At 39.5% G+C, this 21,045-nt stretch overlaps 1 protein-coding gene across 9 annotated transcripts in view; it reads right to left on the minus strand.

Annotated features, from left to right (window-relative positions):
- The window catches only part of kiaa1109 (KIAA1109 ortholog), a 52,328-nt gene that overhangs the window by 1,841 nt on the left and 29,442 nt on the right, over nucleotides 1–21,045 (minus strand). For 2 of the 9 annotated variants that reach the window (XM_043256139.1, XM_043256136.1), the window contains 37 exons: nucleotides 20,287–20,493; nucleotides 19,966–20,195; nucleotides 18,724–18,953; nucleotides 18,491–18,596; nucleotides 18,110–18,207; nucleotides 17,846–18,031; nucleotides 17,567–17,735; nucleotides 17,267–17,478; nucleotides 16,867–17,065; nucleotides 16,724–16,783; nucleotides 15,574–15,800; nucleotides 15,149–15,367; nucleotides 13,932–14,062; nucleotides 13,710–13,833; nucleotides 13,517–13,632; nucleotides 13,343–13,412; nucleotides 12,815–12,862; nucleotides 11,034–11,266; nucleotides 10,748–10,951; nucleotides 9,771–9,951; nucleotides 9,273–9,456; nucleotides 8,014–8,175; nucleotides 7,766–7,905; nucleotides 7,489–7,681; nucleotides 7,134–7,337; nucleotides 6,851–7,027; nucleotides 6,290–6,427; nucleotides 4,775–4,990; nucleotides 4,528–4,678; nucleotides 4,288–4,445; nucleotides 3,237–3,426; nucleotides 2,933–3,150; nucleotides 2,604–2,855; nucleotides 2,312–2,515; nucleotides 882–1,076; nucleotides 647–781; nucleotides 392–560 (listed from right to left, as the gene is read on the minus strand). In XM_043256139.1, the coding sequence (XP_043112074.1) occupies nucleotides 392–560; nucleotides 647–781; nucleotides 882–1,076; nucleotides 2,312–2,515; nucleotides 2,604–2,855; nucleotides 2,933–3,150; nucleotides 3,237–3,426; nucleotides 4,288–4,445; nucleotides 4,528–4,678; nucleotides 4,775–4,990; nucleotides 6,290–6,427; nucleotides 6,851–7,027; nucleotides 7,134–7,337; nucleotides 7,489–7,681; nucleotides 7,766–7,905; nucleotides 8,014–8,175; nucleotides 9,273–9,456; nucleotides 9,771–9,951; nucleotides 10,748–10,951; nucleotides 11,034–11,266; nucleotides 12,815–12,862; nucleotides 13,343–13,412; nucleotides 13,517–13,632; nucleotides 13,710–13,833; nucleotides 13,932–14,062; nucleotides 15,149–15,367; nucleotides 15,574–15,800; nucleotides 16,724–16,783; nucleotides 16,867–17,065; nucleotides 17,267–17,478; nucleotides 17,567–17,735; nucleotides 17,846–18,031; nucleotides 18,110–18,207; nucleotides 18,491–18,596; nucleotides 18,724–18,953; nucleotides 19,966–20,195; nucleotides 20,287–20,493 (6,336 nt within the window). The remainder of the gene's footprint in view (nucleotides 1–391; nucleotides 561–646; nucleotides 782–881; nucleotides 1,077–2,311; nucleotides 2,516–2,603; nucleotides 2,856–2,932; nucleotides 3,151–3,236; nucleotides 3,427–4,287; nucleotides 4,446–4,527; nucleotides 4,679–4,774; nucleotides 4,991–6,289; nucleotides 6,428–6,850; nucleotides 7,028–7,133; nucleotides 7,338–7,488; nucleotides 7,682–7,765; nucleotides 7,906–8,013; nucleotides 8,176–9,272; nucleotides 9,457–9,770; nucleotides 9,952–10,747; nucleotides 10,952–11,033; nucleotides 11,267–12,814; nucleotides 12,863–13,342; nucleotides 13,413–13,516; nucleotides 13,633–13,709; nucleotides 13,834–13,931; nucleotides 14,063–15,148; nucleotides 15,368–15,573; nucleotides 15,801–16,723; nucleotides 16,784–16,866; nucleotides 17,066–17,266; nucleotides 17,479–17,566; nucleotides 17,736–17,845; nucleotides 18,032–18,109; nucleotides 18,208–18,490; nucleotides 18,597–18,723; nucleotides 18,954–19,965; nucleotides 20,196–20,286; nucleotides 20,494–21,045) is intronic. The other 7 variants (XM_043256142.1, XM_043256140.1, XM_043256137.1 and 4 more) reach the window with 7 other exon arrangements.

Here is a 21,045-nt window from a genome sequence, read left to right on the forward strand (position 1 = left end):
AAGTGATAGTAAAACCTTATATTCGAAATACTCCTATTTGTATTCATCAAAGAATCGGAGAAAATGGTATTGCAGGTTTCCAAAAAATATTAAGCAGCGCAACAGTTGCAACACTGATAATAAATCTTCATATTAGAACTATTCTGAAGGATCATATGACACTAAAGACTGAAGCAATGGCTGATGAAAATTCAGCGTTAAAGTATATTAAAATAGGAAACCAATATTAGAAATTGCTCAATTTTACAATATTACAGCTTTTCTGTATTTCTGATCAAATAAATACAGCCTTGTTGAGCGCCACAGACTCAATAAAAACAACATTAAAAATCACCAGCGTAGATGTAACTGAACTGAGAGGTCAGAAGGGTCAGAGGTCGTGCAGTGTTACCGTAGCGTGGGCTCCAGATGCCACGTGTTACAGAGGAACTCTCTCCAGTCCACCGTAGTGTAGTTCACTCCCTCTTCCTTGTCCTTCTTCTCTGACGAGGCCTCATCCTGCTGCGCCGTGGGGCTCTTCTGACCGGGTCGAGACGCAAACATACGCGGGGCGAAGAGAGCTGCAACACAAGCGACACGATTCACTACAGTGACAGGACACGTGCGAAGAAAGGAAACAGGACGACCCTTGACTTCATTAGCTCACCTTTCTCTTTTTCTTTCAGGTATGCCGAGACCAGGTCATGCAGGAACATGATGAGCTCCGCGTCCATGGTGACGCAGATGTGATCGGTGAACTCGGTCACCACACTGCACTCCACTTTGGGCTTACTGCCGGCATCTGCAACACAGCTTAGAGTCAGCGAGGGTCCCGCACGCATACAAGCTTAGCTGCCGGAGACTGCTAGAATAGTAAACTGGGGCAGTTTATGAGTCCGTACCACTGAGAGAAGGTTCCTCGGGGTCTTGTACGTGGATGGATTTGAACTGGAGCTGCATTTTGGGAAGGGCAAAGATGGTCTCTGTTTCGTGGTTGTAGCTGGAGGCGCCCCTGAAGCCGCTCAGGAGGCTGGAGCTCTTCGCAGCTGCGCCGCTCTCGGAGTTGTTTGCATCCACGTTACGCAACAAGTTCAGCTCTGACACGTAGGAAAAAAAAAAATGTATTTCATGGAAAAGAACAGAAAATTTTGTAATCGTAAACAGGTGACGGTGAACCTAGTGAGCTGCCTGTGTAAACGGTCTTTTAAGGCTCACCTAACTCTAGAAAAAGAAAATTTTAAATCTAAAATCTAAAGCATTATACTGTATGCATTTTGTGGAGAGGGCAATCTTATAATGCACTGCAAAGAGCTACGTGGAAAAAAAATCATACATTGACAGCAAATATATTCACTTTGAAAAGTATAAATACAAATGATTCAAATCTAATAATCCTTGAAAATGGATTTAGAATGTCTCCCGTAAAGGGATCATTCAGATAACATACCTGAAAAAGTTTCAATAATTTAGGTGAATTGTGATATTACAATTTAATTGTTCAGATATCACAGTCTTGTACAAACAGATTCATTGGGATTGTTTCACATGTATAGGTTTTGCACAAGTTTTATAAAATGATGAACCTCACATTTCAATCTAATAAATTATATACATATATATATATATATATATATAAAAAAAAACACACTTAAATCACTCTCTGACAGTAAATGGTGCTTATTTAACAGAAATACAGTGGTTATCCCGTAAACAAATCAGATGTCTAATTAAGTAGTTTTTTTTTCATCCTAAAATGCCATGAAAACTTTTCTGAAGATGAAACCATGATAATACTGCGACATCTCAGGAAATGCTGTCAAATTCGTGTTTACCTAAAGAAAAAAGATTGACACTCACAATATGAGTGCAGGGAGACAAAAACATACAACATGAACTTACTGCTGATTGGCACTTTATGCAGACTAGGGAGTCTACAGCTTGTCTTTTCTAAAGAATCAAAGTCAACTGGCAAGCAAACTTTATGGTTATGGGTCGAGTGTCTTGCTTTCATTTGTCATTTTCCATTGCATGCTTTTGTGTGGCAGAAGTAGCAGCACAACGTGCTGTCTTTTTTTTTTTTTTTTTTTTTTTTACCACTTTATTTTATGATGGAGTGTCAGTCAGACACAATATTATTTACTGTAATAAGATATGTGTAGTGTTAACCTCATGTCATTTCATGATCAATGCTAACTATAACACCCCTTCACGAGAAGCACTGCTTATTTACAGATTTTCTCTGTAACTTCTGAGATTATATTTCATGCTTTAGATGATGGATGCCTACTGTGTGAAAGACAGCAAGGCAACTCTATGTGTGTGCAATGTTTACCTTCGTTTCTCATGGCAGTGACATAGTTGAACCATTCTTTGACTGTAGCCACCCCATGCGGGGGGTTTTCATGGCGGCGGCGGGTAACCTTAGTGATGGTTGCCATTGGGCTCTCCAGAGCACCGCAAGGCTTGGTTACCATTGTATTATGCCCAAGGTGAAAGTCGAGGGTTTGAACGATGTATGTAGAGTCATCGCTGGAGCCTAGAAAAACAACACAGCCTGTAAGTCTCAATTCATGAAAGCTCCCTTGGTTGAATGGACGGATGTAAAGTTAGCACTATGTCTGTACCATCCTCCCAGATCTTCTGTGCTTCAGTCCAGAAGGCGATGTTAGGCTCTTCCAAATGGAAAAGCACCCAAGACTTGGAACGGAAGTTGGGCCCGTGGAAACAAGCTAAAGTCATGTGATTGCCATGAAGACTCATGGAGCCACCCAGCTGCACAGCATCCTCTGGAAGAGGCATCTGGAAGAGGGAAATGTGACATCCTGCCACCATCTTCAACACATTGGGCCAATGCCTGTGATGAGCTGCATCCATATCTAAAAAAAACAGGCATTTATGTTAGTCTTTATTGTCATTTTTCTGTTAAATCTAGAATATTCGCAAGCACACTAACAGAGTTCAGCCGCTCCCTTGTCTGCGTTGATGACCGGGGTTTTAGGAGGCATGTATGGTACTGGGCCCCAGGTGGACAGGGCTCGCTTGCTGGTGTCAAACTGCATTGTGAAGAACTCCTGCAACTTCATGCCAATCTTTATCAGGTCAGGAGTTGTGGAGCGGGAGATGATCACCTGGAATATGTCCCACTGCAGGTCTCCGTGTACAAAGATCTCACTGGTGGAGATGCACATCAGGGAAATTTTGTTACAGTTGTGGTCGTCTTTTACATAATCTATGCTGATATGACTGGCAGTTCTTACCTTTTTTCAGAAAGACTGGCTTCGGCTGTGCAGAGGTTCACCTTCCACTCATCCTGGAGTTGCAGGTCAGCGTTACTGAAGATGCCCATCAATATGCTGGAGCCCATGTAGTCGAGCCGTGCCTCTGTGGAGCCCATTGTGATCTGGATCTTATGACTGGGCTGCTGATTTGGATGTTCTGAAATATGAGCTAAAAGAACAACCGGTTATTAGTCACTGAAGAGGATGACAAGACACCAGTGTTGTGTGCCATACAGAATTGAAAAGACCTTTTCATTTCCAATTCAAATTATGAATATCAATCTAAAGTAAAATTCAAATGGAACGTATACAGCTGTAGTTAAAGTTGTGTAGTTAAATTGGCAGAGTATGGGTAGATCTTTTCTTCTATATTATGACACAACGAAGTGAAACAGACAAAAAAAAGGACTTTTATCTGTTGGTTGTTGAATTAATGGATGCAGGTCTGTGCTTGCAGTCAAGTAAGAGGTGGAATTTAAACAGACTAAGTGGTTGGAGAAGTCCTGCATATGTCACTAGAGTGAAGTCTGCATGACATTCTTTATTAAAAAATGTATACAGTAGATTAATCATTCACCTTTGAAAAATGTAGTTGTTTTTTTACACATTACCCATAAAAATGATATATACAACATATGCTATTAATAAAATGCCCAGAAATTAACCTATTAAATTAATACTTAAAATATAGACACATTTGAATTCCATTAAACTATTACACTAATATACCACTAAACTATTTGACTTATATCATTTTAAGCACCAAAGAGTAACATAACTTAAAGAAATATCTAAAACTAATAGATTCAGTTAATATTAATATTTAGTTTTAATTAATATAACATTATCTAAAATCAACAAGATGGATATTTTGCAATGGTAAAAAAAAATGATAAAAGAATTACCACTTCAACCGGTTTATCATTAGAAAGTTATTTTTAATGGAAGTTAATTCCTCTAAATCTATATTTTCTCTAATTATTACACATAATTTTAATAAAGTAAAGTAAATAAACAAAAGTATACTTACAGACCATCTCGAGTGTGTTGACATCAATGTTGCCACCCACCACTCCTCCTTTGGAGTCCAGTTTGGAGCGGCCAAGTCCAACAGACATGCTGATCTCACGATCTCTGTTACTGCCCACTGACAGACGGCCCTGACTCTTCAGCCCACTTGTTGTCCAACTGTTCAAGCACACATTCATAGTTAGACATCAGTTAAAATAAACATGTCAACAGCCAAATCGTTTCTATCTTTCTTCCGTACGTATTGTTGCCCATGACGTTGCTCATGTTCATCTGGACATTAAGCTGTTTAAGGTTGATGGCGAACACCACCAGGGTCTCCCACGGCGAACCCTGCTGTGCTGCCGCTTTTCCGTTGCGGAACGACGGGGTGGAGGTCCTGGTAACAGAGTCTGCAGAAACACACAGAAGCACATTATTGGTTTTAACATGCAGGCACCCAGAGCAGCAGATCAACACCAGAGCTCCAGCAGTGTCTACATGTGTACCTCTGCGCGGCGCTGAGGAGTCGGACACGCTGCGGGAACGACCGGTGGCAGGTGATTTGAGGTGTGCGTGGCTTGGTGTGGCATCAGTGAAGACGGAAGAGGAGGGGTGTTGAGTGGACTGGCCGTCCCACGTCCTCCAGTATGCTTTACGGCTGGACTCGGGAGACAGGTGCTGAGCGATGCTCTCCACAGAGTCTGGCGTGGCAGGACCTGAGGCTACGACACAAATACTGCTCTTAGTAACGCTTTAGAGGAGAGGGAAGATGACTGGAAACAGGTGAGCAGAAGCATATATATACACACACACACACACACACATATATTTAATGAAAGGTTTCTGTCCCTCCATTAAAAGTTCAGGTAACCAAAACCTAGAAGATCTAAAAAGCTTATAAAGGTCAAAAAAGCTTAACCTGAGTGTGCGATCGCAAAGGTGAAAACGAAAAGCGCGAACTCTCATTCAAGAGATCTCATTTCTCTGCATACTGAAAGTGGCTCCCTGATGTGCCAAAATTATGCATAATATTACAATGTTAGGGGTCACCCTAACATAGAGTGCATCACATTTGCTAAATCCCAGTTTATACCAATCATAGTTTAGATGGAAACTAAATCCTAAATTAAGCCTGTTCATTTTTAAACCTGTCAACCATCTCTCTTTACAAGACTTGGATTAAATTCAAGGGTATAAAATGGCCGTAAAATCCATAAAATGTCTATTCAGTCAAATTGTTAGGTCTGAACCTTTTCAGGTTTCATTACAAATTTCATTTGTGTTTTAAAGATTAACCAAAGTTTTATGGGTTTGGAATGGTACGAGGGTGAGTAAATGATGGCTATTTTTAGGTGATCTAAACCTCTTTTTCTATCCTCTTTTTAATGTCTTTTAACCACTCAATACCTCAAACCTAGATTCATCAATTCATAATGCAGTTTTCCTTTTGACTTTTCTGTCCTTTTTCCTCTTATTTTCTAGTTTTATATGTAGCTCTTTTAAAGACATTCTGCCTACAAGGCATCTTTTCCCTGTTGCAGATGAAACTGTTGTTTTGGCATGTACGGTTCAATGAAGCTGCCAGCTGAGCACCAGTGAGGGGTCTGTTTCTCAAACTAGAAACTCTGATGTGCTTGTTGTTGTCCAGCAGGCATCTGTCACGGTTATATCCAGTTTGCTTTCTTCTTTCCAGACAGCTGTGCATGAAATAGCATCCATCTCTCTAAAGAACAACTGATGAAATTTTTGTTTGTTTTTACATAGTTTTTTTGCCAATTTCTGAAACCAAAGTTGGATTTTAGAAAAAGAAGTGTGGTCAATGCTCCAACAAATGAAAAAAAACACTGTATTTTGATCGCCACACTTCAGTAGCACAACTACTGAAGTATTTAAAATACCCAATTAAAACTTTATTATCATTTTATTTACAATCTTACAATTAAGTGCTACTTTTGTGAAGCATCTCTGCATCAGCTTAACAGTGATTCAAAACTGTAATGATGAGAGTGTATATGTATAACCTGGTAAGTTAATGGTCTGGTCTCCTAAAAACAATCTCCTGGCGATGCTTCTGCGGTACCAAGCACGGGGAAACGCAAGGATCTCGCTCAGACGTCTCATGTCGTACTTGAAAGAGGCAGAGCCGATATCACACACCGCTAGTAAAAAAAAAAAAAAATTTAAAAAAAACATTTTATTATTAAACAACCTGCTATTCAAAAGTTTGGGGTTAGAACTTGTTCTTATGCTCACTAAGGCTGAATGTATTTGATCAAAAATACAGTAAAAACTGTAATATTGTGAAATATTATTACTTATTATTATTATTATTAAGGTTTTTTTTGTGATTAAAAACATTTAGTATTATCATGTGAAAATTATAAATGTCTTTACTGTCACTTTTGATCAACTGAATGCATCCTTGAAAAACATCTTATTAAAAAAACGTTAACTTTTAAACAGCAGTGTAACACTTTAGCATTCATGTACAATGTTAAAGTATGAGACATATGGAAAAAGCTTTAGTACGGTGATTTAATCAGGCATCCAAAAAACCAAGTGCTTTATTTTAAAATGCTCACCTGAGATGTTGATAAGAGTTGTGTCCATCTTCCCACCCTTGCTGGCAATGAAAGTATCGATAAAAGCTGGACATCCTGTCCGTCTCATCCGGGAAAGGCTGACTTTTACAAACTCCAGGTTGATGGAGAGAGAGTCTTTTCTCCCTGTCACAGAAGAGGCGTCCTCGTCGACTGCTCCTAAACAAACCAAAGTCATCTTACAATGTTCTTTTCAGCAACAAGCTGATGTTATATATAAACCATCACAGTATTTCCAAGTATTATCTCTGCATGGGGCTCTCACCCAGGGGTCCTGGTCCAGGTGGGAGGCCAGTAACTGCAGACTTCTGTTTGCCGGCTCCATAAGGATGAAACACATACAGTGAAAAATCTGACATGCAGGCGGTGAAACTCAGACCTGATGAATTTAAGGGTGGGCCTGTTAGATCTGATTGGCTGCTGTGGTGGCGACTCCGGCCTAAAGGACTGCCTAAGCCTGTGGATGGACCTGAGGGATGGAAATTTTAGTGATTCCATTTGCCAATACATCCTCAAACTAATACGAACTAAAAGAAACACCACTTATTGACCCAAAAAACTCAATGGTAGAGTATATCAAAATCACATTAAGAGAGATTTTCAGTACAGTACATTCATACCTTTGCTTCCAGGCACTCTGTTGGCATTGTGTACTGACGGAGGTGTGGAGGAGGGTGTGTGTTGGCCCTCAGATGGATGGGTGGTGGGCTCAAGCTCACCCCTATTGGATGAGAAGACCAAGTCTAGAGAAGGAAGTTTCAACATGCACTCCACTCGAGACATGGGAAGACAGCTGAACCGGATCTGAGATGGCTGAGAAACAAACAAGATGAAATTAGCCAACCACTCTGAGATGGTTACTACTAGCGAGTATTGCTTGAAGGAGGGCTGGTATACCTGCACCCTGACATAAACCACCACATCCACAGGGAAGGAAGAGTATGGAGATGCAGCAGAAGCCACAAGAGACACCTGAGACTCCTCCAGAGGCTCCACAGAATCAAAGTGACCTACATCTTCCTCAGGAACATTCAGAGCTACACAAACATACACATGAACACCAGCATCAAGCATTCAGACAGAAACGCCTGGCAGAATTGTGTTTTGTCATTTTAGAAAGCAAAGTGGCAAATGTTAATTCTGACTTGTGTAGTTCCTGTCGACTGGTGTGATGGGAATGGTCTCCAGCGCTTTCTCCAGGAAGTCTAGCAGACATGGACTGATGACCATTTCCTCTGGCAGTGTCTGCAGAGCTACCCATGCATACAGCTTAGCCGTCTTCACCCCTACACTTGCTTTACCTTTAGCTGCTCACGCAAACAGAAAAACACACAGACAAAAAGTGAAATAACAATCCTTCTCTGTCGTCAATTCATGAAATTTTCATGCATTGAAAGTAAAAGATTCTTGTTTAGGATGCAAACATATGGCATCTAATGCATGCACGCAATATGCATGATGCAAAGTAATGCAGCCAAAACACCCAGAAAAACGAGCATAAGATGCAATGAAACGTCACAGAAAATTAAAAAAGTTAAAAAGTGCACACGGTTTAAATCACCACCCACATTCATTTGTATGCAGTAGAGAAGCTTGAGCATTCAACTTAAAATCTCATTTTGTGTTTCAATCAAACAACATGAGGTGGAGTGATTATTTTTTCCCAAATATTTTGTGAACTATTCCTTGAAACAATTGCTGCATAATATGCATTTAATTACACTCATTCATTTAGAAGATACTTTTATCCAAAGTGACTTCTGGGGATTTATTATTTAATATATATTGTTGTATTTTTTTGTACTGTTCAAAAGTTCAGGGTTAGTACATTTTTCAAGAAATACATTTACTCAGCAAGGATTTTTTTTTAAATTAAACATTTCAATTTCAAAAGTATGCCATTATTAAACTCTCTATTCATCGAAGAAAAAAGGATCAATTTCTATCATAAAAAACCCTTAAGCAGCATAGCTTCAACTATATTCAGAAATGGTTCCTTGGCATTAAATCAGCATATCAGATTTTTTAAGCATTGTGTGACGCGGATGACTGGAGTGACAACCGTTATATTAGAATATTCATATATTAGAATATTACTTAACAAAAGTCACTTTACTGTATTTTTTTTGGAAACAATATTGTATACACCTTTCAAATTTTAACTAATGTCAGAAAGATGCAGTAAAACATAAAAGAAGACAGAAACAGTCACCAATAATATTATAAAAACACCTAATAACAGAAGCTTTTCTCAACCCAAGCAGTAAACGCACAGAAGCAGAGCAGAAAATAAAACCCCTGCTGAGACAACTGTAAACCCTGATCCTAGATATTCATGCGCTACAGTGGCTGAGCGCATGCAGGAAGCCAGCGGCAGACGACGACACAGGAAGAGAGAGTGTACCTGAAGGGAGAGGAGGGGAAGGGGGGGACAGGAGTGTGTTAGTCTTGCCAGGGCCTGAGGCTGGTGGTGAGGGTGCGTCTCTCATACCATACAGCTTGGACTCTTTGGAAAGGGTTCTGGGAAGGGACGATCCCCGCGAGGCATTGGGCGACTCGGTCTTCAGCATTTTAGAATTGTAATGTAGCTGTAATAGAAAGAGAGGGGCGGATGAGAGCTAGTTATCTAATCAAGAAAAGCATGCATTAATGCATTTTTGTAATCAGATTGGTAGCATGAATGTAAGTGTAATTCAGATGCTTTTAAATAGGTCTATAGATTTCTAGAGAGTTTATTTGGGTGTTTTACACATCAAAATTAGCGCTGCTATAACATTATCTGACTCAAGTCTCAGAATAAAAAAAAAATGCCACCAAATTCTATGGTGGGAACCTGAATTTACTTGAGCCACAAAAAAATACACATAGCTCTGTGTAGCATGTCAAAAGACCCACAGCAGACCTTAACATCCACTCCAGGGATGTAGAATACAGTGGTCTCAATATCACTGCTCTTGCTCTGCAGAGAGGTGGGCACTCGCTTAGCAGTCAGCAGTTGGGAGCTGGACACAAAACTGTGCTGCTGCTTTCGCTTCTTGGGAGGAGAGTCCTGATCCAGACTTCTTGAACTCCGCTCACAACTTCTGAAAAACAGAACAAGAAAGACATTTCACAGCAGCACTTTGCAGCTCTGATCAAAGTCCAAACCAATAGAATGATGTAGGGATGGCGTTCTTGTAGACCAAAACATGGAAAGCTTTTTTTTTTTCTTCTCGGCTCCATCATCCTCAAGTCAATGGATTTTATGAATGTCTTTTTGGTTAAATGTAACTAGTGAAATTAACTCACTGATTAACACAAGTATCCAAAAGCCAATAAAAATTTTTTGTACAAGTTTTTGTAAAGGCAACCTGGGGTGTATTCCAGAAACCATTCCAGTTAATTTACTCTCAGTTGATTAACCCAAACCTTGCTTATTCAAGGCATACTTCCAAAAATGCATCTAAAGTGTAATTTCTTTCAACACAGACTATGTTCCTGGTTAACATTCAGCACTAAGAAAACCGGCACTAAGAAAAAGCGTGCCATGCTGTTTTAAATACAACTTTAGTGTAATAATATATAATATTGTGCGCAATTTGTCACGCCCACTGGAGTCTCGGCAGTAGAGCATGCAGGCATGCGCTAATAGCTCTGAAGAAAGCTAAACCTTAAACATGACCAGAGCAGGTTATCTTCAGAGAGCAAGCTGCGAAAGTTAAGGCTATCCACTTACTTACTGTTAAATATACCAGGGTATGTCGTACAACATGTTTTCTGGAACACACTCCAAGATGATTCTAACTCCCAGGTTGGCCAATAAATACATATCATCATCACAGCACTCAATTCATTCAAGACAACATGAGATGCTGTGTCCATTTTGTTATGTCTCTTCACCTTCTCAGTGCGAGATCTTCGTGCTCGGGAGGCTGGGTGCTGGGATGCAGCACACACTTGCCGCTGTCGATCTCAACACGCACGTCCAGCTCGAAGTCAATGTTACGCTCAGTGGGTGGAGCTAAAGATCCACGCTGAGGGGGTGTGGTCGGCCAGCGCTCGCTGAATAATGCAGACAGCGCAGAAGACTTCCTCTGAGAGCCCCTGAGAAACAAAAATGTAAAGTCGGGTTAGTGAGTGTAACTGTGTTTGTGGAGTGTTAACATGTGCTGTGTGTTCAACACACCCTAGTCTGTGATAATAGCTGTGTGGTCTTTCCCTGTCAAACTCGTCATCTTTGTCCGAATCCTCTGAAGAAGTGGAGGAGAGGTCGTCACGGCGGCTGTCATCAGGCTGGAAGGGAACGGTTGGTGAAAAGACTGCGGGTGTGCCAGGGGCACTGAACACTGAGCATGATGGGTAATGGGCAGGATCATCAATGGTGACAGACAACAGGTCCAACTCTGTCTCCTCCGGGAACTTCAACAACCAGTAAAAGCCAACAGTCAGATGATATCTAGCCATATATTCATCACTTTCTCTCTCCTATAGGATTTATATCTCTTCAACTACATGAGCGGATCTAAGAAAAACATCTAGGTCACATATCACCACAAAAAAAGGGGGAAAAATGAAGAAAAACCCATAATACAGCAGCAAAGTTCCTTGATTATTACACCGGAATGACAGTATAGTTTCCTAGCCATATCAGCCTGGAAAATGTTTAATTTTCCATCGGTCCTAGTACAAGACGTAACTACAGATGAGACGAGTTTTAAATAAGAAAAACATCAGAAGTCTTTAACCATTTTTGCACAAGATGCTAATGGAGATTGACTGAATGTATGCAAAAATGGTTTATCTTATTTAATTCTAGGGGAAATGGAAAATAAAAAACATTTCAAAAATAGTGGTGTGCTCCTTTAATCTTATGACGCTTACATTTAGTTATACATTTACAACAACTTTAATTTTAGTAAATTGCATTTTGTTACAAGCAAAAAAAAAAAAAGTTGTCAGCCATAAATATACAGAAATTGGTATTGGACAGAATTTGAATATCAATACATCACTACCATTATATATCTGGACATTTTACCCTTGGGTTTTGTAATTACCATTATATTCAATTGGTTGCCGCAATTAATTTAATTACATATTGTTCCAATGCAAATTAAATACATTTATAAATAATAAATAAAGCTTTTGTGTTATTGAAGCAAAATGCAATTTCCATTTTGTTCTTGTGATTTTGTGGTGAAATATAACCCTGGTGGGTCTAGAAGCTCAATGGCCACTAAGCTATTATATTGGGTCTATCAGATTAATTCTCATCAAGATTGCAACTGTGATAGAAACCCTTTTATCCAATTGTCTAACATTTAGAATTTTCTCCTCAACTGGGTTTCTGTTGAGATCATGGAGCGGAACTGTGCTATAATTTTCCACCAGACACTTACTCGAAATGTCAGTTTATCTATCCATCCATAATTCTGTCTCTCTATCTGTTAAAGTACTCAAAACCTAAAGCGAACTGATTCTGACTCGCTGTCATTTCGAACCGTTATCTGTTGGCTGATAGCTCAAAACCAGTGAGCACTTTTAAGAAAGCTTTTCTTTTTCCCAATTCATGCTTTCCACTATGACCCAGCGGAGGAGAGAGGGATGAGAAATGAAAAGATGTAAGAAATGACAAGAAAGACATCATGAGCAATGTAATGGGCAAAGATCCAAACATGCTGAAGAAACAAGAGTTGATTAGTTACACCAACACAGCACAAGAGCAGCTTGCGTACGGAGTGAGAGTGTGTGTTAATGTATGTGTGAGTAGAGAGAGATCAAGGGAAAAAATAGGACCACTCTTCAGCCTAAGATCCGAAAAGGATAAAATCATTAGTCGCTGATGATTTTTCATTGGATTTCGAACAGCAGATTTAGATTTAGCGATTTCACACCACAAGACTTTCATGCATAGACATTCAGAGGTGATTTTTAATATTCGATTTTGACCTTTTTTTTCTCAGATACCTTAAAAACCGAGTCAGCTGGACTTGGGATTGGGTTTGGGGTTTCCATCTTAAACACAAACAGACTTACTGAGCTATACAGTACATGAACATATGTGTTCAGCACAGTATGTGTATATACACATGACTTTCATTAAGTCAAGAGTGAAGCACTTGCAGGTGAAACCAATAAGTGTGTGTATATGTGCGTATTTGAGTACACTGTTATTCAAAAGTTTAGGGTCAGTAAGATATTTTAACATTTTTAAAAAAACATTTGGGAATCTTTGTAATGTTAAATGTCTTGACTGTCACTTTTGACCAATTGCATCCTTGCAAAACAGAAAATGTAATTTCTAAAACACTCTTACTGACCCCAAATCTTTGAATTGTAATGTAAAAAGCAAAGCTTTATTTAACTGTACAAACATTGTTGACACAAACACTGAACATGAAAATGGAACCACAGAATGATGAAACGATGACAAAAATATGCATATAGTATTTTAAATGAACAAATGGCACACACGGATGCACATGTGCACAGTACCGTGTCGATGTTGAAGGTAACTCTTGGTGCTGGAGATGCTGCATCCACTTTAATGTCTGGTAGATCATCTCTTTAAACAAAACAAAACAAAAAAATTGATGAACAAACTAATTATGTGTATTTGAAATACATTAACCCATCTGTGTTTAAATGTGTGTGAGTGAGTGTGTGTACCTGGGTCTATCCGACCTCTTCATCGGTGGTCTGCCCGTTGCTGAAATGCTCTTCGACCTACTGTTGCTGTAGCTTGGCTTGTACCCTAAACCCCATTTATCTTTCAATGAGGCAGCCTAAACAAAACACAAACTCAATTAATTTTCTCTCCCCCACATTTTCAATGGAGTGTGCTGAATCAAGTCTTTCTAACCCTCATGCTGGAGCGCCGTAGCTTCTTGCGCACATCCCGACGGATATCATTGACAGCGACAGATTCCAAATGCTGATAGCGCTGGATTTCCTGGTTTATGGTGCCTTCACTTGCACCCAGTTTCCTTAGAGATTAAAAAGAAATTATAGAGATTTCTTTTAGACAAAAAAACCAAAAAACAAACAGGTATAATGCTTATTATTAATGTCAGGTTGACATTACTTGAGATCGTCGATGACTTTGGCCTGCTCATTGAGTTCTCTAATATCCACCAAGCGCTTAGAGAACTTCCGTCCACGAGCGTCGATTATCTGATTGCTCATGACTGCCTGTCTGCGCAGGTCAACAGACTCCTGTGAGAGGGAAAACAACTGTCAAAATGATACATTTAAAAGACGAGACAGACGTAGGGGTGGGCGGTATGACAAAATCTGATAATTTTGTGTCAAGGTATGAGTAAGTCAAAAACGGCATATACACCATATAACTTTATTTTTATTTTCACAAATTATAAAATATATATTTATACTGCCATTTAAAAGTTTGGAAAGAAGAGTCTTATGCTCACCAAGGCTGCATTATCTATCTATCTATCTATCTATATATATAAATAATATATAAAATGTAACCTCTTTCTGTAATGGAAAAGTTGAATATAAGCTGATTAATAGCTGCTATAACAGAGTCTTAAGTGTCAAATGCTCCTCCTAAAATTATTATAATATGCTCAGAAAACTTTTATTATCATTATGCTGAAACAAATTTTCAGATTAATGATTACTATTAATGTGGAAGCTTTTAGCATTCTTTGATGTAATATTTTTTACATCGGAAAGGTCTGTAGTGTCACTTTTGATCACTTTAATGCATCCTTGCTCAGTTAAAATTCATATTTTGATGGAGATAAATCGGTTATTTGTTAATTTGTTAATTATTTAAGTGAATTTTCATATAGCAAAATCACAACCTGTTGACCCATTTCAACAACGCATATTGTTTAGGATCATTCCGCCCAGCCCTAGGTACATTACACTACCAAAATCACACTGACTGCTGAACAGTCAAAACAAGCGTGGTTCATTCAAACACATCAGAAAAACTAAAAATCACAACACCACCCCAAAAAATGATTACTGAACACAGCTTTTCCATGAGAAATGCTTCCTTTGGAAACAGAAAACAAGAAGAGTCTAAGATGTCACTGGCCACTCATTTCTCATGGAGAGGAATCAGACAAAACTAAAAAGCAGCAGGAAACTGTAGAATCCAGACTCGTTTAAAAAAAATTTCAGTTCTAGGCACAATTCAACAAGGTTTTGAGTGATGTGACTGATCTTAAGAGCAACTTCCACCCTAAGAGCATGAACAAGATGGAGAGAAAGAATATGACAGAGAAATGAAGAGGACTGAAAAGCAAACGGGAGCTCTGAAGTACATACACAGCCCCAGGACAGGGGTCTGGGATGTCTAGTTCGTTCTGCATTGGCTGTGGACGGCAGGCGAACACTTCTCGACTTTAGCCGAGTGATTGCGGATGATGGAGAAACATTACGACACTCAGAAGGTGACAGGGGAGGGGGGCTGGGGCTAATGCCCAGAATGCTGTTCACCAGCCGCCTCCTGAACGAAAGTCTGGGACTGAGATCCCCTTCAGGACACTGCAAACATGGGCCGGTTTAAAACAAACACAAACGCACACCACTACACAGACATTGAGTACAAATGCGCACAAAGACACATTTCCTGCTCTAAACATAAAAATTACATTAATGTACAAAAAAACAAGAAGAGCAGCAGATAATGTAAATTAAAAATAGCTGCAAAGACTTTACCGTGACATTAATAAAAGAGTGCAAGCTCTAACCGTGTGTATGGGAGGAGACATGCCGTCACTCTCGTCCTCGTCTGAAAGGTCAGCCATGTTGACCGAGTTGTGGTCTGTGATGTCATCGTTGTCCTCTTCACCAGTCAGAGAGGTGAGCGTGTTACCCAAAGCGTTCAGACGCTTGCCGATGTTGGGATCCATGTGCACATCAATACCACACATCTTCCACAAGACATTTAGCGTCCATGTTCCTGCGCTGCTGCTTTCTGGAGTTTTGAAACACAGACAAAAGGTCAAATAAAAATAATCAAATTTAGGTCAGTATGAAATCAAATTGACAATATTTTCTTCCTTAATGCACATTCTAGTTTTTGATTGTTTTGTGCATTTCATCAATGTACAATTCCAAGCAAAATTAAGGGGTCAGTAAGATTTTAAAGGGGTCATATGATGCAATTTCAAGTTTTCCCGTCTCTTTGGGGTGTTACAAGCTATTAGTGCATAGATAAGAGCTCTAAAGTTGCAAAGACTAAATAAAAAGTCAAACTCAAAGAGATATTAAGTTTCGAACCAAATTCCTCTAAACAGACTGATTTAAACACTTCTCTACGTCACTCTGTGGGAATATCTGAATAAATATATTTTCAGAGTAGTGCTTGTTGTTTGTCGTTTCTCCGATCACAAATGCAGACATGGTGTAATATTTACAAGGAGCGATGCAACGCAACGTGTAAAAAGGCAGAACTAATCATAAACAGTAATTATGTACTCACTGTATGCAAATGCCTTGTTTGCAATGCGTTTTATTGTTTGTTTTTGTATCTTCGCACCAGGACACGGCATCACATTAAGGTAAGGGGCTTAACATTTCTGTCATACACTTGAGGTATTTGGGCCAATTACAATAAACTGAATAGCTGGCCAATCAAAGCACATCTTGTTTTGTTTTTTTAAATGCTGAGCTTTGTTAAAATGTATTTATTTATTTTTTAATCGACCCGTTAACTGCATAATACAATGTATTTATGCAAATTAAACCACAAACACATGGCATTACACAAAAATAGCAACATCGTATGAACCCTTTCATAACATTGTAATAAGATTTCACAATATTACAGTTTTTACTAAATACAGCCTTAGTAAGCATGAACATGACAATTACTAAATAACATTGTTTTACTCATACCTGCAGAGGCCTGTCCTGTTGTTCTGGAGCATACCTCATAAGTACCATCAGGGACAACACCTAGAAAGCCACAATGAGTACCATCATGGAAACATTATGGGGCCAAATGCAGACACAAAAAGTTAACTTTGACTATAACTCACAGGCATTCATGACCAGCTCTCCTCTGATCTCGGGTTTCCAGTCATCCCAAGTGGTCTCAAACCCCTCGGCGAATCGAATGCAGAAGTTCTTGAAATGGCCTTTGCTGACCAGAGATTCAGAGGAGCAGGCTGTGATTAGCGTACTCTCGATGGTTAAAACCAGTGCTGAGCCAGTGTCAAAATCAATAGTGTGATTGGCCTATGCACAGCAGAAAAAAAATTAACAAACATTTAACATCCATCATTCTGTCCAACAGAAATGGAAACATGTCTTGCGTGTAAAGGGTAAAATACAAGCCTACAGTATTTTATAAAATTAAAGCCTCGTTCATACCAATCGCAAAACAAAGACAAAACATTACAAAGAATGAAAAATATATGTGCATCAGTGAGTTTCCACCTGTGTGGTGCTGGTGATGGGCAGACAGATGCCCAGGTCATTGACGGTGAGCTGCAGGAAGAGAGTGCTGAAGGCCTGGACGCTGGTCTGCTGTATGGCTGGCAGTTTGTCCACCACCTCTTTGGTGGCCATATGAATGTCTGAGTTCAGAGCCAAGCGCTGTTCCTTCCAGTTATCATAGGCAGCCTTATAGTTCAGCCAGAACAGAACAGCTACAACAGACGTACAAATACACAATTAAATGCACCAATGTATGCACATGGAAAAAAACAAAAAACAAAAGACTAAGTGTGGACTGACCTCTGTCAAACGCCACTGGCTGAGCAAAAACAATAGGACGGTTGAGTGTGATTAGAACGGCCTCTTTATCAGAGCTACCACTGATCTCCTCCTGCAGAGCATTGCGCAAACCGATTCGAGTGCGGAAATACGCCACCTGGTGGAAATCTGACCCCGCCTCCTCATACACCTGCAAGAGACGGTGTCACGACAACAGTGATTAACTGATTGCGTTCACCACCCTCCACGAGAAAGTTTATTGAGACCAATGCATAATGTAACTTTTCTGTGACCAGTTACCTGATGTTTGACTATTTGCCCCAAAGCCAAATTGAGATCCACTTGACATTTTCCAAAGAGCTTCAGGTAGTTACTTCCTGTGGGAGTAGTTTTGCACTGAACACGATTGGACAGTTCAAGCTCAATACAGCCCGTCTCAAAGCGCACCGCCCTCATCGAAGGAGTGGTGGCTGTCATTTGAATCCCCTACAACAGAAAAAAAACATACTTAAGAAGTCTAAAAAGTCGGCAAGATTTACTTAAACACATTTTATTAGTACAAACCTTAAAGGTCAGATTAATAGAGTAAAGCAGGATTTTAGGTTTGTCGCCATCTGTTGAAACATCGTGTTCATTCCACAGTGGGATTGGCTGTTCGCCTCCTATAGAAACAAACACATTTCACAAAGATGGTGTGAAATCAAACCAAGTCAAGCAAAAGAATATGTAAAACTTTATTTTAAGGTGTTTATGTTACACATACTTAATACAAAAATAACAATAAATGCATAAATAACATACAAATAGCCCAAAACCAAACCCTAATCCTAACCATACAATGAGCACATGCAGTTTAAAATAAAGTGTACAAAATATATATAATAATAACAAATTGCAAATAAATAAAACAATGCAGGAAAAAAACACAAAAATCATCAAACATACCTGACACCTTCTGGATGACCTCATTGACCTCCTTCATGAAGACCTTCTGAAGGAAGACTAGATGGTTGAGCAAATCTGTGGTCAAGTTGTGTTCGAAAGACCCAATCTGAAAATGAAGAAACCAGTATATTGTATTTCAAATAAATCCATCCATCCACCCGCCTGCTGAGACGAACCTGATAATCTAATCAACCTATGTGTTACAACATCTCATTGCTACATCAATGACACACCTCAGCCACACAACGCAAGTAGTTTCCTTGAAGATAATTGCTGTATCCTGGAGCCCAGGCAGTGTCGCTGTGGCCCTCGTGCTCCTGTATGATGTACTGTCCCGACATGGTGACGGGAGGCAGCGTCAGACTGGCAGTGGGTGGCATGGCTGACACATCCACAGGGGAAACCTTCGACTGGAAACACAGCTTATGATTGGGTAGTTCAAAGGTGAACCGCGTCTGAGCACCTGTGAGAAGGGAGATGCCACAAGGTCAATCATTTGTTATTGTTTCATCTGTACTTCCCTGGGGTCTGTGTAATAAATGAAAGATGTAGTTCACCCAAAAATGAAAATTATGTCCTTAATTACTTCCACTAATGTTGTACATACCTGTAAAAGTCTTTACAAGATTGATCACCTTTTGCTAATTCCCGTCTGCGTGCTAGGTGGCGCCGACCAACAATGCGCAAATTAACGCAACTAACAAAATTATGTATGCTAATTATTAACGTTTTTGCTTAAAATGCACTTTAAGTACTTGTAATAACTTCCATTCCTTTATTTTATTCCTTTATCCATTTCATCCTTTGTTGTGAAAAAAAGAACCATGAGCGATGTACATAAACACATAAAGAAAATATATTGTTATAACCATTATGCTTTCATAATTCATGTGTAGAAGTATATTTCATTAAATTTTTTTGAATACAGAAGACCTGTTAACACGCTCTGACTCATAACATACACATACCTGCAAGAAGTTCCCCTATTATGGGTTACGCAGTGTTTGTGAGCTTTTAATGCTCCAAAAGAGGCACTTAGTGGCAAAAAATGAATACGCATTTTCATTCAGAACTAACTGGAAAAAAAAACATGCGGGTGGGCAATATGCTAATGTTTCTTTTTGACATCAACATGAAACATCATCCATTCTACTCTTTCAGAATAATCTTTGCTTTTTTCAAAACAGTGCCACCAGTCTTTGCCTTTTTGTGCAACAACATCTGCTCCACGAACGTGAATCTGATTGAACGTCCCGTTTCATCATTGGAGCGCAAACGAATGACGCACCTGGTGTCAACAGCTCCATGTTTCAATTCAAAATCATTATTGCAACAAATTTTTGGAAGAACCACAGAGCTCTCAGAATGTATTAAAAAAAAATAATCTGTTCCGAGCATGAACAAATTAATAAGAATTTTTTTCTTTTTCAGGTAAACTATACCTTTAACAACTGTGCCAGTTGAATTATGGGTACCTGTCATGCCATGGCTCTTCATGCGACCCATCTTGTATTCTGCTTTGAGAGAGGGCAACAGGGCTGCACCAATAGTAATACCATCCAGCATAGCGCTGAATTTCAAAACGATTGGCTTCTTCTCCAGTCCTTCAGGCAGCTGAGGAAACTCAATGGCCTCCACCGGAGTCTGATTGATACTGACTTCAGAAGGCTGTGGAGTAGGCGTGTCTTCACGGTTGGGAGGTGGGCTGATATAAACAGGTTTGAATTTAATATGGGCAAAAAAAAAAAAAAAAAAAAAAAACGTTAAAGGAAAGAAAGTGCAGAGGTTTTGCTCACATGTTGGAGGGCTGACGGATGAGGTCTGAAATCTGTTTTGAAAGCTGGTGGGAGCTGCGGACCATCATGCTGTGCAGCGTTGCAGGGTGTTGCGGGATGTTGATGAAGATTGCACCTACTTTAAATACGGCAGCGTTATTGGTCTTCAGCCCACGCTGTGCGCTATATAAAGCCTGGGACTTTGCGATGTTACACTTCACAACCGTCCTAATAAACAAATACACACAAACAAAAGGAACTTATTTTGAAATCACAGGCTGGTTGTAATATTGAGCAGTAACATGAAACAATGCCTGTGAAATATGTACAGACAGATACTGGAAATGTACAAGTGAAATGTTCATATGACTGGAAACGAGGCCTTGTAGATATGAAGACAGCAACGGCAAGGAGACAGATCTAGATGAATTAATAGAAAAGATGCAAAGGAGTTTCAGGTGCTGTTGGCATGATCAAGGACTGTTCATCCAAATCATACTACAAACAAAATTGGCAAATGCTTGCCAAAATGTCAGGATCAATCAGATTGATTAATGGATATACAACTTCCAAGAGCCATGGTGCACCAGAAAACTAGATTGTGTTTAGGTATCAAGCTGCTGCAATGGGTGCCTTTCAGGAAGAACTAATCATTGGATGCGACAACTTTTTTCAGGACAGAAGCATTAAGTATTTAAAAGATATTTCAGTTTTGTATGAGGCACATAAACTCAATAACCACTAGAAGAACTTTATAATCTACTTTCTGTTCCGAGTTAT

Source organism: Puntigrus tetrazona, chromosome 13 (assembly GCF_018831695.1).
Source record: "Puntigrus tetrazona isolate hp1 chromosome 13, ASM1883169v1, whole genome shotgun sequence".
NCBI lineage: Eukaryota > Metazoa > Chordata > Actinopteri > Cypriniformes > Cyprinidae > Puntigrus > Puntigrus tetrazona.